This window comes from Miniopterus natalensis, chromosome 12, assembly GCF_054644295.1.
Source record: "Miniopterus natalensis isolate mMinNat1 chromosome 12, mMinNat1.hap1, whole genome shotgun sequence".
Lineage (NCBI taxonomy): Eukaryota > Metazoa > Chordata > Mammalia > Chiroptera > Miniopteridae > Miniopterus > Miniopterus natalensis.
The window spans coordinates 35,421,067-35,439,018 of record NC_142092.1 but is presented as its reverse complement, the minus strand read 5'-3'; the positions used below and the strand labels follow the sequence as shown (position 1 = coordinate 35,439,018).

Sequence of the window (17,952 nt, the reverse complement as noted above, 5' to 3'; positions counted from 1 at the left end):
TACTCATGGAGCTTATATAATACAATTAGTCTGAATTCATTTAATGTCCAAACATTTTGTTGGGCAATTTGCTGAATTGGTGGGTATCATGGCTTCTTAGTCTTTATGGAATTTGAGGGAGTCAAAGCCTACTAGAGAACCTTTGACCCCTGAATACACAGTTCTGAGTGAGGGGGCCACAAGATCAGAAGAAATTGAGTTATGAAAAGAAATATGAAGAGCCAGCTCACACTTGACTTCGGTAATGAATGCAGCCTTTCACTGACGCACTCCGGCCAGCTCTGCCTTGTTTCATCTGCATTCTCCGTGAATGTGGCTACGCTGCTGGCCTGCTGAAGGGCCCATTGTTAGTCTCCTGTTTCCTCTGTATAATACAACCAGCAAGGTTACTTACATACCAGCCGTTGACTAACAAAACAGTGACCTATTATGCAAGAGGCCTTGGGTCACTGTATAGCATATTCTTTACGTGCAACAAAAGCTCTGTCGGGACAATGTTAGAAACCAATTAGAACCGCAGACGAAAACCCCCTTTCGTTCTTTCTCCCATGCACACTCGATTCCTCTTTCTTTTCCTTTGGAATTGTTTCGCAAGCATTATTGCCAATAAATCTGTGTCTGAGCAGGAGTGGTTCATTTTGTAAAACATCTCTGAAATGAAACTGTTGATGAATAATATTTGTTTTCTTTTCTGGACTCTTGTTCCCTGGGAAAATTGTATCTTCTTGGTTGCTTTGTCTCTCACCAGTATATTTTTGAAAATAATACTTTTTCTATGCATTTGTAAACAAGAAATACAGCCCTTGTGTTGCAGGAGGAGATAGGATTCTTCCATGGCATCTTAGGAAAGGCGTTTCAGGGATACACATACGAGGATTGGAAGTATAGTGGCAAGATTTACTGAAGTGAAAACAAAGGCCTGCCCCCAGGTACACTGTGCCTGGTCCCATCCACAACCAGGTGGCACAGCTCTGTTCCTCGGTGGAAGAAATCCAACCTCTGGGGCCTCAGGCTCACATTTTCCCCACCAAGCCCAAGAGGAGAGCCAGGTCACAGAGCTGCCCTGGCATTATTCTGGCATCTGAGGCTCCAGGGGTCCAGCACAGTCTCTGTTTCCATACAGCCCGTGACGGACGCTGTGCTTTGGCCTATGTGGCTGGGGAAGAGAGAACGCACCTGCCTCAGGCATTTGTTAAGCTTTGATTATATTTCCTTGGCATTGGGTGAGAGGCAGGCTTCCTTTCAAAGCATCCAGTCCCTTTCCTGGACCTTCTGGGGGTTCATGCCCTTATTTTATGTGATCCTTTCCCCAAATTTTCCCAGGCAACTCTTCCCTTTAAGGTCGTCACTTTGGCTCCTACTAGACAGACCCAATCCAGAAATTTTCCCCTCACGCTATCCCTCCCTATTAATCTGGGGGAACAGCCTTTATTCTCTGAGGGGAGTGAAAGCCAGTCTTTGCTGCCTACTCTGGGATTAGTCTTTGGTGGGGGACGTGGCTGTTCCCTGGAGTGTCTGTGAAGCTGCTCCTTCCTAGTTAATCCAGCTTAATTAGAGGTCTGGCTCCCTTCTCTTTTGTTGATATCTAACTAGCTGCCTACGGTAACACTTGGATTTTGGTGGAGCCGAAATACTGGGAAATGTTAGGAAAAAATGTCTTTTTCAGGAGGGGACATACTCACTAGCTCAAAGCCAAATTTTAAGCAGTTTACAGCCCCCATGACTGGGTTGTATTTTGAATAGGAAGATATTTGAGAAAGAGAGCAACTATTTGGGGAGTGAAGGATTTGCATAGCAGTTGCTTGAACAACTGGCTCTCAGCCTGTCCAAACATTCTCCCAGAGTTATAACATAAGATTAATGTATCAGAATGAGCCTCCTGGGACCTAAAGCAACCAATTCACAAGCTGTTCTGCTCCCTGCTAAGGCTAAGCTGAGTCTCTGTCCTTCTGGGTCCCAAAGCATTCAAAACTAGGCCACGTTTTTAAGCCCCTAGGGGAAAATTACCTGCTTATTACCATTTCATCATTCTGGCATTACAAGAAAGCAAACAGAAAAGTTATTTACATGGATCAAGACAAAATAGTTGCTCATCTGCTTCTCTTTATTGCCACAGGTTCTTAATACTTCAGGGTGAATTTTCATTTGTGTTAAATATTAACCTGACCCACTCATCTAGGATATTGGTCACTTCATTGAAAGTTAAAGGACAGAGCAGCAGACCATCCCCAAAAGAAAGAAACCGTAGAGATTGTCGAGATTAAATCCACCTGTTCAGTTTACAGATGAGGAAACTAGGACTTTAAATAATAACAGTAATAGCAACAGCATTTATTGAACACCTGCATTTTCCAGATGGCTTGGTTTTTTGAGCTTATCTGTCAAGCTATTAAATTTCTCCAAGAATATGCCAAGAACTTTTCTGACTATTTTACACATATTAATTCACTTTTCTCATAACAATTTGTGAGGGAGATATTATTACTGTCCTTGTCTATAAAACAAAAAGATGACTTGCTCATGCCAATAGCACCAGTTAAATGGCCTAATATATTATATGGTTACATATTATTATATTACTTATAACATTTATTTATGTGATAATATATGTTATAATAAAATTATATTATTTTATGTAATAATAAATATTCTTGAAAATTATAAAAATCCATTTTTCTAGAAGGTTCTATACATCAAGTATTTCATTAGAGAGTGTTGTGATAAGTCCATCATGTCTTGCTAAGGAAAACCAGGAAAAAGTAATATGCCATATCCTTCATAGTTAAGGTCCTCTGATTTCACTAGGTATTGAATTAAAACACCTTGCATCTGGAGAAGGTGTTCCAAAAATATCTATTGAATCAAAATCTGAAGCTCACTCTTAGACTCAAAACAGTGGCTTATATGGGTCCAGAGACCATATTTTCAAAACTAAAATTTAGGCTAGATAGATGTTAGCTGACAACCGGACAGAATATTTGAAGTGGGGAGGATTCTGTATGTGTTTAATGTGTGTATATAGTGTGTATATTTGGTATGTATTGAGTAAAATGTTAACTGACATTTTTGAACTTCTTTTGTTTGATACTTCAGTCAAACATTTACAAAATTTTAAAATTTGACCAATTTGGAAACTGTAGGTAAAGCCCAGTGAAAATTTGAATCAAAGAATAGAGTATCCAATATTCTTTCCCAGGTCAGTAGAAATAAGTTCCCAGTGACAAGGAGGAAGTCTGTGCCCTGGATTTCATTTTAAATCCAGAAATGCCTCCTTTCCTTGTTCCTATCACAAATAATAGGGTAAATCACTATAAAAAGGTATGTTTAGGACGTTTTATTCGGAAAGCTGCTAAAATGTGCTTTTCCTTTAAGGGACTTTCTAGTCCTTCCCAGCCCTTGTCATTTTGGCCCGGGTGATTCTGTGATTGCTGAGTGTGATCAATGAAGTAGTGCTTGAAGGTAATTGAAACCTCAGCTTGATTGGGCCTGTAACAGTAGCCGGCCTACTTGAAATTACAACCTGGACTCCTTGAAATGAAATTTGTCATGCCCAGCAAAGCTGTTGACTGCCTGTCATATCTGGGAACTCTTAAAGGAATTGAACTAGACTGACAGACAGGCTCAAAAATCAAGCAACCTGGAAAATAGCCCGGTTCCTGTGAACCGGGATGGTAGTGGCCGTGCATGGGCTGTCTTCCTTGTTACTTCCTGGGGGCATGGTGGTCATGCTTTAGGTGGTCTTGGCAAAAAGATGACGAGATCCTTGATTAGATATTGTCTTGAATAATTAAAGGATTTGTCATTCACATGATATTTCTTCTTTTGAAAAAAAATTCTTTCCATTGTCCGATTTATTTTAAGGACTGCCTCACTTCAATCAAGTCATAGGGCCATGAAGTTATAGTACATTTGAACTTGGCCTTACCTGCTCTTTGAGTTGGCAATATGATTATGAAGCGCCACTAATGGTGGAGTCAAACAGACTCTACCACCTAATAAAAACTAGGGGTTTTTTCTATAGGGTGAGTAAAAATAAAACCTGATTTCTTTTTAAGGAATTAAAATTATCCATTATACCTGGTATAAACCCACTGATTTTGTTTTCATTTAAAATTTTAGGGATCCTCTGAGTAGTACATAATTTTGTAATTCTTCCCCATGGTCATATTTAGCTTCATTTTGCTGCTAATATATTCTATTGTTTCTTATTTTAAGCAGCTATGGTCAGAGAAAAAGTCTCTTTTAGGCACATTTTTTTCATCATCTAAAGACTATATTTTCTCTTTTACCTAATAAAATTGATGGAGTTTTTAAGGTTATAAACTTTGAAGTTTATAGTTTACCTATAGTTTCTATTCCAGGGAAACAAATAAGTGTCTAGAAGCATAGTGTCATTAAAGCTTAGTAAAGAGCTGATTGCATTATATCTATCCAATTATCCAAAACATAAGATAAAGGGTAAGTGATTCTAAAGGTAGGCACAGTACATAAATATATATAATATAGATCTATTACTATGCATATAATATATATAATATGCATATTAACTAGGAGCCTTTAAATAGTCACTGTGCAAGTGACCACCTTGTCACTTTAAAGGCTTCTAGTTACTATTTTAACTTAAGCTTCTTAATAGATATATATAGGCTTCTAGTTAATATGTACATATGTGTGTATACACACACACGATATGATATATATAAACTAGGACCCTTTAAATATATATTTGTATAAATATACAAATATATATACATATATGTATGTATTTCTAGGTCCTTGCACAGTGCCTGACACTTTAAAAGTTCCTAGATAATATTGTTTGAAGGAAGGAAAGAAGGAAGGGAGGGAAGGAATGAAAAGTTGAAAATATAACCAAGAGAAATGCAGGGTTTGTATGAGAGAAACAGCATTTGGCTGTTTCTTGAGCGTGCCCATGCATCCATCTATCCGTAAGTTTCAAGCTAAGGGATGTTTCGCTGCGGTGGACTGATAAGGAAGATGTGAAAAAGGAAAAACATCTCTCGTTGATGTCCAGAAATGAATTACAGGGTGACAGGCTCAAAGACGGGCGCTGGACAGAAAATAATTGCATTCTCCTTTGCGCCACCGCTACGGCAATTAAGTGCAGTAGCTTTATAATTGCTAGTTAAAACTATGCACCTTTTCTTATCACTCTACCATGCCTGTTTTCTTTGGAATTTGAGTTTCTTTAGCAGCTTGCTTTATTCCGTGCTAGTTCTACCCTGGGCATCTAAGGAATTCTCTACTTAAAAAGCAAAGTCCAAAGGAGCTGATGATCAATGATAAAGTCTGTTTGAAGAATCTGATCAATCAGTAGGTCCTCTTGCCAAAGTCGTAGAGAGCATGCTCAAGTCTGGCTAGTAACCCTGTCTCTTTCTTTGTATCCAGGCTTTTTTTTTTTTTCCACCCTCTTCTGCAAGTTGATGGTTTTACAGGAAATAACAGATGAATTCTGAACTTCAGGGAACAAAAGGAAGGAGGATGAGCTGTCATGATTGTTCTCTTCTAGTAGACTCTTCTTTTACTTTGAGCCTATTGAGTAGAGGGATGTGCTGGGAAAAACAATGGCAAATGCCCCAGTGACAGAGCGGCTGGTCAGCATGGCCTGAGAGCTGTGCACCAACAGGGCTCTGCCGCTGCTCCATCTGTTCTCCCAGCAGTGGCCATGGATATCGAATAAGGAACACGCCCTTTAGCCTCCATGTGGCTTCCATTCATTCTCCTGTCCCTCCACATCCAGCAGAATGGGGGGGGGGGGCTTCAGGAGGGGGTGTTTCAGAGGACAGCACAGGAATTCCAGCTACGTGTCTTTGAATGAGCTACTTTACCTTCTTAAGCCTCAGGTGTCTCTACTGGAAAATAAGAATACACTTTCTAGTTAGGGTCATTGGAAAAGTTGAGTGAGAGGCAGGCACAACGTTTAGAGGAGCGCTTGCACACCAAGGCCGCTTTTTTATTAATGAGAGCTCACTTCTATTCTCACCTGAGGCAGAAGTGTTGATTTCACTTAGCAACTGCTCTCCCTAAGAGTCTAGAAATGTTCAATCCTTAACTCTCTAGTAGCAGAAAGAGCTCAAATAAGATTAAGTAGAAAATTTTTCCACCTAAAATATGATAATATTTAATCTATCTAAAGACCTCTTCTTATACAGAAACTTCAACTACTCAGAACCAAGAAATAAGGAAAGTTTTTAAAAGACTTACTAGATTGCCGACATCAATATCAGACAATCTGTGCACTAAATTCCTTACAGTCATAGTCATTAAATGCCATGGAAACCACCACTATTCTGCTCAGTGCCCATTGCAGTTAGAAAGCAGGGAGGCAAAATGAATGAGGGTTTTGAGAAGAGTTAGTCAGACTGTAAAGTTAGGACCCTCTAGATAGCAGATAAATGAACTCTAAATGTGAGCAGTCTGGGGCCATTTAAAGAGAGCCAAATAACTCTACTTTTCTTGAGTCAATGATAACAACACTAAACACACCAAAAGAAAGCAATGGATTTTCATTTTATTTAATGTTGTCTAAGATGATATTTAATGTGTTTGTTACATTTTAGAAAAATTTTCATCCAAAAGAACTAACTTGTTTGTAATTGGCATTAACAGATCACCCATACTTAACTGGAAAATTCCCTTCTATAGGACACTTCATTTTTTATTATCTCCAGATAAAACAGACATCATTGTATATGTGAAAAAATGCTAGCATTTGGCTCAAGTGGTATATATAAAGTCAAACATTTTTCTAATGGTTCTTTGTGGGAAAAGCAATGCTGGTTGAAATGCACATTCTGCCACCCAAGAGAACCACATGCAAACTGTACAGAGTTGCATTCTGGAACAATGGCTAACATATTTAATATTGCCCAGTCGCATGACTCATAAAACCACTGTATGTATGTGTGCTTGTGCACATGCACATGTCTCCTTATGGTTGTGATAGGCACATGGATGTGTAAAACCTCCCTTCACTTTTGCTTTACAAAGAGAGCAATTTAATGAGCGCTTCTGTTCGTTGTCTTGGGGTTTTCCTTGTACATACACATTGCCCTGTGGCAGTTATAACCTAAAAAGTTGTTGACAGCCTCTACCCTTTGCTCAAGACTTCCCTTCCCCCACTTTTCAGAATCTCCCCAGGGCTATGTTATAGTTCTATTCAAAGGCATTTTAACAAAGAGCTTGTTCTTTGCTCACCAGTGCAAAGGTTTCCAGGGCATGTGAGCAGCAGAGACTCTACCCATGGTGGTTTCACTGCAGGGCAGGGTGCTGTCTGATTCACTTTCTATCCTCTAGGGTGCTGCTCTGGGTCAAAAAGAATGTGAGCTATGGATAAACGCTTCCCCTTCCCCCAAATTATTCTGACTTTTCCTGTTCCTGTCAAGAGTTGTCCCATGCTCTCAGCACTGAGGCTAGAAAACTAATAAGAGTCACCTTGGATTCCACTCTCTTTCTTGACCACTGAAAATCAACCCACCTTATGACCTAGAGAGGCCATGAGCATAGACTTTAGAGCAGCACAGATCTGAGATTCAATTTTACCTCTGTTGTTTACCAGCTAAGTACCCCTGGATAACTAATTTAACCTCTGAGCTTCATAGGGTTGATGTGAGAATTAACAAGATAATACATATAAAATGTTTGGTACACAGCCTAGTATATAGTAAATTATGTCCAAATTCCTTACCACTAAAAGTCATTCACAGCTTGGCCCCCGCATTCCTTCATAAGTGGCCTTCCCTTTACCCAATACTCCAGCCAAGTTGAATATCTGTAAGCAGTGTTTTTGATGTTCACTTCTCTCTTATTTTCTGCTATCATTTTCTTCTTCCAGCTCCTCCTCACAACCACACTTCCCTACTGAAGCTCTAACTACCTCACAAAGTCCAGATCAAATCCCGGACTTCTCAATGAAGTCTTCTTGTGTCACACCAGCCAGAAATGACCTTTATCTCTTTAGTTCCTACATTCTTTCCCTAGTTGTAGTTTTCTTGTCACCTTCATCACAGCTTCCTCATTTTGATCATGATTCAATGTTTTTCTCCCAAAATATTTTCACATGTGACACATGTACATGTGACATGGAACAGTAACGCAATCATCAGAGAGGAAAGAATTGCTCTGTGGGAGAAAAGCTATTCCTCCTAGTCATTTTTTTCTAAATGTCAATAATTTCAAAATCTTAGCCTGCAATTTTTTGAAGAATTTTGACCCTGGAGCAGTTAGCAACTATTGGTTATGCAATGGGCAACAATGATAATATAGTCAACTATTCAATAGGAGGAGACAGGGCTGTGTGCCTGAATGGGCCCAAGGAGGAGAGGGGGATTACTTGGCTAGAGAGAGAAGAAATAGACTTGATAGACTGATTTTTTCTTTCTTTGAATCCATTCCCTTCGAGCTTGAAAGAATAGAAAACTTTTCCAAATAAAGTTCATTGTCAGTTGGCATAATATAACAGTGATGGGCCCTCCCTTTTACCGTATAACAAATGTCATGTTCTTCCATTGTCAGGTCAGAAAATGCAGCTTCATTTTTAATCTGCCAAACTGGTTCAAGGGAAAACTGGTTACAGAGAAAACCTACCAGGGATGCTTTTTGTTTCCCTGTGTTTCTGTTCTTGTCATATGACAAAGGAGGCTCCTGCTTCGTATGCTTCTCAAGTGGCCCTAGAAAGAAGCTGTGGAGAAAGCACAAATTACTATCAAAAACTGAAAAAACAGCAACAAAGGCAGCATCTCCAGGCTGGGCATTGTGTAAATAAACAGAGATTTTTCACAGCGGGAGGGACGGAGGGCCAGGCACACAGGAGCAAGAGAGGAGAGCAGCCCCTGGCAGTCATGTAATGTAAGGGCAAAGGAGGGCCTAGGAGGGTTTGACTTCCAGATGATGGTCTTTGTGATTTTCTCTTTTATCTGCCATTGCTGAAGACAAAAATATAACTGTGCATCTTCATGTGCAAATGCTTTCAAATATATTAACTCAAACAAACACACAAAATTCAGGAGTATCTGGGGTCAGGTACATACCCCAGGATGTCCTGGCATTGGCCCAACGTGTCCTTCAAACATGGGTTTGTGCCCACATTTGCAAAGCAGCCCAAATTTTCTTTCTTTATGCTCTCTAAGCTACATATTTACTTTAATACTGGTTCTTATGACCACAGGGGACATTCTTTACAAAATGGCAGTATCTAGTTTGCTTATGATTAGCCTACAAGGCCTCAGGTGAAGTAAGTCCTGACCCTTTATGGCCTGAGTACCCTTGGAATGGTTCTAGGCACTTTCACCAGAGCATCTTTGCTGCAAACATTTTCACCACATAACTGATGGGCCTTAGGCAATTTTGCTGTAAGAAAATATGAAATAACTGGTTGACAGTTTGAGTGTTTTCTGTCTAGTTTTATTCCTCCATTGATGAATCAACTTCCTGCATTGAGTTCCTGACCCATACTTAACAATTTCCTTACTGCAATTTTCTTGTTTGATTGTTTTTTTTCCTGAGGCAGACATATAAATTTGTAATTAGTATTTTACATTTTTTAATTTCAAGTAAAAAAGTTTTAGAGTAGTGATGAACACATAGTATCTCAGGTCAGTTCAAGGCAAAATTATGAAATAAATTTCATCTTTGGCTCCTCCAGCCTTTTGTGGGGGTTTCCTTTCCCTCTTACTAGAGTCCTTGGGTTCTCCCATCTGAGCACATAAGGATGGTGGTCTGAATGGGTGGCCAACCATTTCCTCCCATCAGTTATCCAAAAATAACCTCAAAGTTCTGGCATTCATTTCCATTTCAGGCTCTTGGACAAACAACAGCACATATACCCATGTCTCTACCTTCCCACTATACACCTTCCTCTCCCCTCCTCAAATCTGTTTCTAGGAAAGACTGATAATCTTATATTTTATAGTAAATTTATGTGTTTGCTGCCTCAGAAGAATTTGCATCTGAAATGTGACCTCCAACTAGGCAGCAAAATGTAGGCATCTGCAGGACAAGGCCATCATATGTGTAAGGAATTCCATTTGATGCCTAATTTCTGAATTCTTCTAAAACGGTGAGCTCAGATGTTATCATGGTTCTTCAGCCTGCTAATAGCTTAGTATATAATGTCTTTCAGACTATAGCCAGCCCTGGCTTAAAGAGGAGTTAGCCCAAATTCCACTTCTGACCCCAGTTCTAAATCCAGTGAACCTCAAATTTACTTCCCATGAGTGCAGAGCAGATAAGAGCTGCCTCTCATCTCCCAAGTGGATTCTGTGGGGGCATCACACCTGTTTGAGGCAATGTCCCAGTGGCACTTTGGCCAAACTTATGGTTGCACAAAAGCAGATTTCTGTGGAAATCTAATGGAGCTGGGCACACCTCCACCCGATACTGTGACCCAAGAGGCAAACACAGTACAAGGATGAATTTTGTCTGGCTCTCCATGTTTTTTACATTTTGAGTTCAAGCCTATGAAGGCATTTCATCTTGCAATCTCTGCCTTATACTCAATCCAGACATAAACTAATACAAAAGAATTAAGCAGCTCACAAGTGCCCATATATTCGTGTTCTTTCCCCTCACTTCTTCCCAGTGCTTAAGACACAAGACAGAAATGTGAGACCTACTGAGTTCCGGCCACTGTCCTTCTCACTAGTTGCTGACCTTAAGCACTAGGTCTTTTTCTCTGGGTAGTGGACCAGAAATTTTCTAAGGCAACTGATAGTTTAACAGTCTATGGTTCTATGTGTCCATTCTCTCCATTATAGTAGCAAAACTTAGAATTATATATTAACAGATTCTCTAATGTTGACTTCCTATGTAGTTGGAAATAGGCAAGCACTATTATTTTTCCCATTTACAGGTAGGGAAACTCAAAGCCTAAAGCAGTTAAATACCATAGTAATTCAATGTAGATATTAAAAAATATTTTGGCTTCCTTTAGTAGCTTCCTTCTGACTTGGAAAAGAATCTTTATTGTTCTTAAGCATTATTTTGTTAATCCAACATGTATTAATCCTTCCCCAGAAAATACTTTTCTCCCCTGGTATACTGCTGAATTATTCTCAAGAGGTTTCAAGGTTATTGAGGGGACTGAAGGATCTAGAAGCATTACAACATTGAAGCCCTTGAGTAACTATTGCTGAGGAGTAAGCATAGGGATGGCTATACTGTGCACATACATATACACACACATACATGTATACACATAAGGGGGACATTTACTGAAGGGCACACTAGCTATTTTTAAACACTTAATTTCTCATTTCATTGTTTACATTATCATTTACACATTTCTGTAAATCTGGCAAGTTTTAATTTTAAAACTGAAATGTTAGAAGAGGACATTTTCCTTGGTTTCTCCTCATTGTGACCATAATCAATGCAATTGCCTAAGATGATCTCTATTAGGAGGCTACTGAGGTATCTCCCTCTTAATGAACTACAGAGTCCCCTAATTGAATTCTTGCTATGTATGCTTTCCCTGTGGTTAAGAATCTGCCTTAAAGATATGAAAATAGTCAGTGTTCAGATATGGTCTCATTGATTTAATTTCTCTTGGGGGGAAAAGTGCATTGCTAATGGTCATGTCTCAAATTGCAGATTACAGTATTTCGGATGGGATCAGAAGGACACCAGGACATTGACTTAGCTATCCTGACAGCTTTGCTCAAAGGTAAGAGAGTTTCTGTGTCCAGAGAGTGAAAAAATAATTTAAATGGAATTAACATAGCAACATTATGTATCCTAATAGTGGATATAATTCCAAATGATACCATGACACATCCAATTATGGATAACGTAAGGACCTCTCCTGTAAGACACTGTTACTGCTATTAAATTTTTTTTGTAATGGAATTGTTATAGAATGACTTGATCTCATAAAATTTAAGTATACTACAATTCACTCATGTTCACTGAATCATAAAACTATATAAAGTAAAAGGATATTGTAATATGTAAGACACTGAGTTAATGAAGTTATTTAGTAATTATTGCCCTGTCTACTTTTAAAAATCACTTAATACGCCTGGCTGGGCGTGGCTCAGTGGTTGAGCATCAACCTAGGATCCAGGAGATCACCGTTCAATTCCCGGTCAGGGCACATGCCCGAGTTGCAGGCACGATCCCCCATCAGGGCCTTGCAGGAGGAGGCAGCCGCTCAATGACTCTCTCATCATGGATGTTTCAACTCTCTCTCTCCCTCTCCTTTCCTCTCTCTGAAATCAATAAAGATATATTTTTAAAAATTAAAAATTACTTAACATGACATAGATAATAGATAGATGATGACAGATAGATGATAGATATAGAGATATAATACATTAATGTGGAAAATCAAAACCATTTAGGGCAAGAGAAAAAGAAACTAAAAAAATAGACTACAGTACTTGTTATAATTAAGCCCTAAGTTTAACTCTAAGTTTCCTCAAAGTCTAGGCAGAAATAGAAAAGTCCTGTGTTGAATGATTTTCCATTATAAGGAGGGTGTTGGTGTTTGTTCTGTTCTCTAGTAGAAGCTATTTTAATTCCCATTTTACAGACGGAGTAAGTAGAGCTACAAGGGGCTAAGTAACTTGCTCCAGGTTACCATGCTAATTAATAAGCCTGGACTTCCAAGTATGTCTAACTCTTCACTATACCACATGACCCCTTTGGCACTAGAAGCTGTCAATCGTCTCCATCTACTCCCCAAATGTAGATATGCGCATTCATCCAAGACTCTGATCACATTTCAGGAAGTTCACAGTCCTAGTAAGTGTAGCATGTGTCCCAGGTTGAAAACTTCTGCTCTAAAGCATTTGATTTCAGTGATCTAAAAAATATATATATGCAGAAGAATTAAGGAACTGTGCATGGGCTGAACCACAAACCATACCCTGGGCCCCTTTTCCATTTATCAGATAAAATTAAAAGTTTGAGGCAAGCAACTCTCTGATATTTGCCATTCTTACATAAAAATAAGAATATGTAATAAAACTGGTAACTAACACTTATTGAGGATGTGTTACTTGTCCAACACTGTTAGATGCATTCTATATATAAATTCACTTAATCTGTACAACTGTGTGATGACCAGTTGATTACAAGGCCCATTTTATAGATAGGGAAAATGAGGCACAAAACAATTTAGTAATATGCCCAAGAGAAGCCAGACAGCCTAACCCCATAGACCTCACTTGTTTATACCACCAAGGCATTCCCATCCCACTGGTAACAAGAAGTGGAAAACCATATTTATCACCTTGAACCAAACTCATAGCAAATGGAGAAGTGGCCCAATTATTAGTTAAAACATATTAGCCATAATAATATCGTCTACTGAAAATATTTTCTTCCTCTTTCACTAATTTGTGACTTAGAATTGTGCTTTTTTAAATCAGTCTTAGAATTTATTTGTTGTAGTACAAATAATTGTTTTCTGTTTTGTTCATTACAGATCATGTGAAATATAACTTACATTATGACCAAGTAGTTATACATATGTATTTAGAAAACTGAAATTGAGGTACATGAAATAATACTTATACTAACCATAGGTAACGAAATTGGATATTCTATTCTCTTTAATGCTAATTATATCCCACTAAGTTGATTTCATGACCCACTAATGGGTCATAACCTGAAGTTTGCAAAACACTGCCATAGAATATTAAAGGAAATTATGATTGCTCTAAGAAATTAACATTTTTAATCACTATAATGAACCTTATTTATACAGCAGTTGATGCTAATGGGAATTTATGCCGTTAAAAGATTATGGTGTGTCAACTCTATTTTGCAAAGGGTTTTAAATGCGCTCTGATTTTGACCCACTTGATTTGTGAAGTATATCAAGCATATACTTTTGCTGACTTCCTTAGAGGCCAAGAGCATACTTATATCAGTTGCAAATTCTTTAGTTTGTTAAATTATTCTTCCTGTGTGTTTTATTATGCCTGAGCATGTAAAATTATTTACACTTAATTTTTCTATGATCATACTTAGTTTTCAATTATCTAATGCATGAGAAATCTCTGTATAGCATAGTTTTTATTCTGCCCATCACCTGAGAAAACCAGAAGTTAGATATGAGAAGCAGGAGAGGGCTGCGAAACTAACCACTGATTGGTGCCCAGAGCCTGCGGGGCTTGGGGGGGGGACAGGTAGGAAACGAGGTGGCTGTGGGGAAAATACGCCTTTGCTGCCCTTGTTTCGAGTCCCATTGGGTTTGATTTTCTTCCGGATCTATGCGTATTAAAAGATACTGTTTATATGATACAAACTTACTGGGTATCTGTTCAAAAATGAAGAGAGAAAGAAGGTGAAGTGCATGTTGTTACAGAGATCTAAGAGGCCCATGGTTTTTTCAAATGCTGACCTGAGGGAGTCTTTGAGAACACGTGATATCACATTTGTCGTTGGCATTAAGGTAACCACTCTGAAGAGGTTAAAACAGATTCTCTAGACCAGAGGACATGAGGTGCAGGGTGAGGGCTGGGATATAGTACTGAAATAAGGCGGGGGGTGCTTAATAAATGAATACATGTTGGGTGCTGAGACTCTAGCCCTCCTCCCTGACTTGGTTCCTAGCATGCTGGTGGCTGGAGTCTTTACCCTGCAGGCAGGAGATTGGAAGGGCCTTTTCTGTAAAATGTGATGATCCTAAGAGAAAAGACCTAAAGATAATGCCATGACTGATTCCACAAAGAAAGAGCCCAACCAGGTGCTATCTTACAGTGAAGTTTACAGTTGATAATCTCCACTCATGCACTCTGGGATTTCAGTCCGCACTTGAGTGCTCACTCTTAAATATGAGCAGGTGACCAAGGGCAACCAGACATATGAGAAAGACCTCTGACAGAGAGGATAGATAGAAACAAAGAGAGGAGTGCAACCTGGAGCAAACAGAACCTATGTAAGAAGGAGATTTCACCAAAACGCTCATTAATTTCCTTAGAGAAATTTTTTTAAATATTTGAATCATTAAAAAAATAACAGCATCATATGTGTAGTTCAAAAACTAGAGAGCTCTTAGAAATTAAAAATAACAGCATCAAATAAAAAAAAATAAGTGAAAGAAAAAAAACAAAGTTGGAGAACTCTCCTAGAAAGTACAGAAAGAGAAAGAATAAAAGAGTGAACAGAAGGTAGGAAATTATCAATGCAACAATTCCAGAAAAATGTCTAGTTATCCCTGAACTAAAGAATACATTTCCAAATTATAAGGACCCACTGAGTGCCCAGCACAATAGGTGAAAATAAACCCATATTAAGTCATGTAATCATATTGCAGAACATGTGAGACCAAAAAAATATATATTACAATTGCTTCCAACAAGAAAAACAAGTCACATGCAGAGGACCAGGAGCCCAAATGTTTTAAATTTCTAAACCACAATGCATAAAGCTATCGTGCGATGCCTTAAATTTTTTGAAGAACATTTACTTGCAATCTAGAGTTCTATAGCTAATCTACCAGTCACTTATGAAGGTAGAATAGATATTGTCAGACACGAGTTGTCAAAAACTTCAATTCCCATGAACCACTTCTTCAGAAATTCCTGGAGCATGTGCCCTACCAAAATGAAAGAGGAAACCAAATGAAACAGAAAACATGAAACATACGAAACATGGGCTCCAACATAGGAGGGAGGTGTTGGAAGTCCCTGGCTGATGAGGAAGGAAAGGCTCAAGGTCACAGTTCCACACCAGGTGTAGGAGGCAAAAGCAGAAGCTCTCCGACCTCCCTAAGGCTTACGTCTGTACTTGGCATAGTGTCACTTCTGCTGCATTCTGTTGGCCAAAGTGAGTTACAAGACCAGCCCAGATTCAGTACAGGAGGAAATATCCCACGAGGGTGAATACTGGAAGATACAGTCCCTTGGAAGCTCTCTTAGAGACCAGCTACCACAGAGAACCAAAATAATCAGCTACTAGAAATGAAAGAGGATTGGGGTGACGAGGCTTGTGATTTTTGTATCAAATCTCTATTCTATGCATGCATAACTTTAGTAAAAGTAAAGTACAAAATGGTCCCTGGATTACCTAGTTCTCAAAGAAAGAGACAATGAATAAAAGAAAAAGAGAACAGAAGTTAGAAAATCATCAATGCAATAATTTGAGCAAATGTCCCAGAACTCCAGAGCATGCTTCTATAAAATCCTGCTAAACATCACAATATGGAGAATGCAGTTTTTTTAATTACCAAGTGATATAAATGAATTCATATTTGTCATATCACAAGCAAGCAGAATAATCCAATAGAACAGTTTTTTTCTTTTACTCCCTCTGTCTTACGTTGATAATGTTTCTCAGTTTTGCATTTTGTGCATAATACAGAGACACTTTTGTAAAGTGATTTAACATGTCAGTGGGAGCTTTTGTGAAGAACTGGCTTGTTTTATTGCAGAAAGGGCACAGTAAAGAGACTTGTCCATTTAGGTAGGTTGGCAAATGAAGGAAATAGCACGATGCTTTACAGTGTTATTAATCAGAACCACATAATTTCATTTGTCCTTTCAGCTTGCATATGTTACAAGGGCATGAGGAAATAGTGGCAATATTTACTGCAGAGACCCTTGGTAAATATCATTATATAACCTGACTGTAAGCCTTTCGTATAGCTTTGGTCCATAAAAGTCTAGTACCCTAGGTCTGAACATGAAACTAAGAACAGTTTTTCAAAGTGAGTGAGGCCTTACACAGAACACTCAGACCCAATAAATAAGAAAAAAAACAAAACAAAGCTTAATCACCACCTCCTGCCACCCTTAGACCCAGTGGTTAGGAAGTGTAAGGACCCATGAGAGAAATAGTCCAGCTGTCACTCCAGGCAGGATACAGTGCCAAGAGCAGGAGGAACAGCCTTCTGTCCCTGAGGAGCCCTCGGTCACCTCTGACAGGCCAGGGAAGGCGCAGCAGTCCTGAGAGCAGCTTGCAGCAGGTGCCAGGCACAGGAGCAGTGTCCTGTCCCACCACTGAGGAGGGGCCGGGTGCACTTTCCTGACTGAGTGTGGTTATGGCTCCTAAGAAAACACCCTGTGTCCCTGGCCTGCGCTGCCCAGGCATAAACACACAATCAATCTTCTCAGTTTATGTTCCTAGGAAATAATCACATTCTTATAATCCAAACAGAGCAGTTATATCTAAATTGAGACTCTTTTATCGCCACAAATTTACCCTTCTTGTTTTTATCTTAGCACCTACGAACTTCAGCTGTGTTTAAAGAAAAAAGCCTCAATAGAAGGTAGCACTGGATTGACTCCCCAAGCTCTGTCAGAGAACTACTCCTAATGCCATTGGCAGTTCTGACATGGGCAATTTAGGGACTGTCAGTACTTAATTCTGAGAATGACTGTTTCACTGCACAGTAAGAGTTCCTTTTATGAAAATTCCATGACACCTAACCATTCCCATCAACCACAGCAGAAACTGTCATCATAGTCTGGCTGGTAATGGTTCTCCATCCAGGAGTGGTGGTGGCATTATTAACCCGATAAATTTATTCAATTTTAATCTGGTAAATTCATTGTCAGAAATATGTAAAACAGTAAAAGTATTTGCACAGTGCTTTAATTTAACAAAGCTATTTTTCCATCTATTATTCCATTTAACCTCCAAAGCAATCCCTTATGGGCGATATTATTGATCTTGTTTTATACATGAAGAAACTAGATCTGGGAGACGATAAGTACATTTCCCAAGCCCCCACAGGTAATAAGTGAGCTCAGTGCCTCTCCCTTCCACCCAAAGATGTCGTTCCAGCCCCTATTTATACTCACCGCACATCTGCTCTCCAGGAAAGGGCAACCTGACGTGAATCAGAAATGAGCCAGGCCGCTGCCATCTGGCTGGTGTCTCACTCAGTTCTCCAAGAGGCCAGTCTGTGTCATTATTTTTTTTTTTTAGTGAGTTTATTGGGGTGACAGTGGTTAACAAAGCCATGCATGTTTCAAGTGTACA

General features: G+C 39.1%; 1 protein-coding gene across 16 annotated transcripts in view; it reads left to right on the top strand.

Annotated features, from left to right (window-relative positions):
• The window catches only part of TRPM3 (transient receptor potential cation channel subfamily M member 3), a 656,939-nt gene that overhangs the window by 541,701 nt on the left and 97,286 nt on the right, over positions 1-17,952 (top strand). For all 16 annotated transcript variants that reach the window (XM_087823176.1, XM_087823170.1, XM_087823177.1 and 13 more), the window contains one exon: positions 11,611-11,683. In XM_087823176.1, coding sequence (XP_087679302.1) covers positions 11,611-11,683 — 73 coding nt within the window. The remainder of the gene's footprint in view (positions 1-11,610; positions 11,684-17,952) is intronic.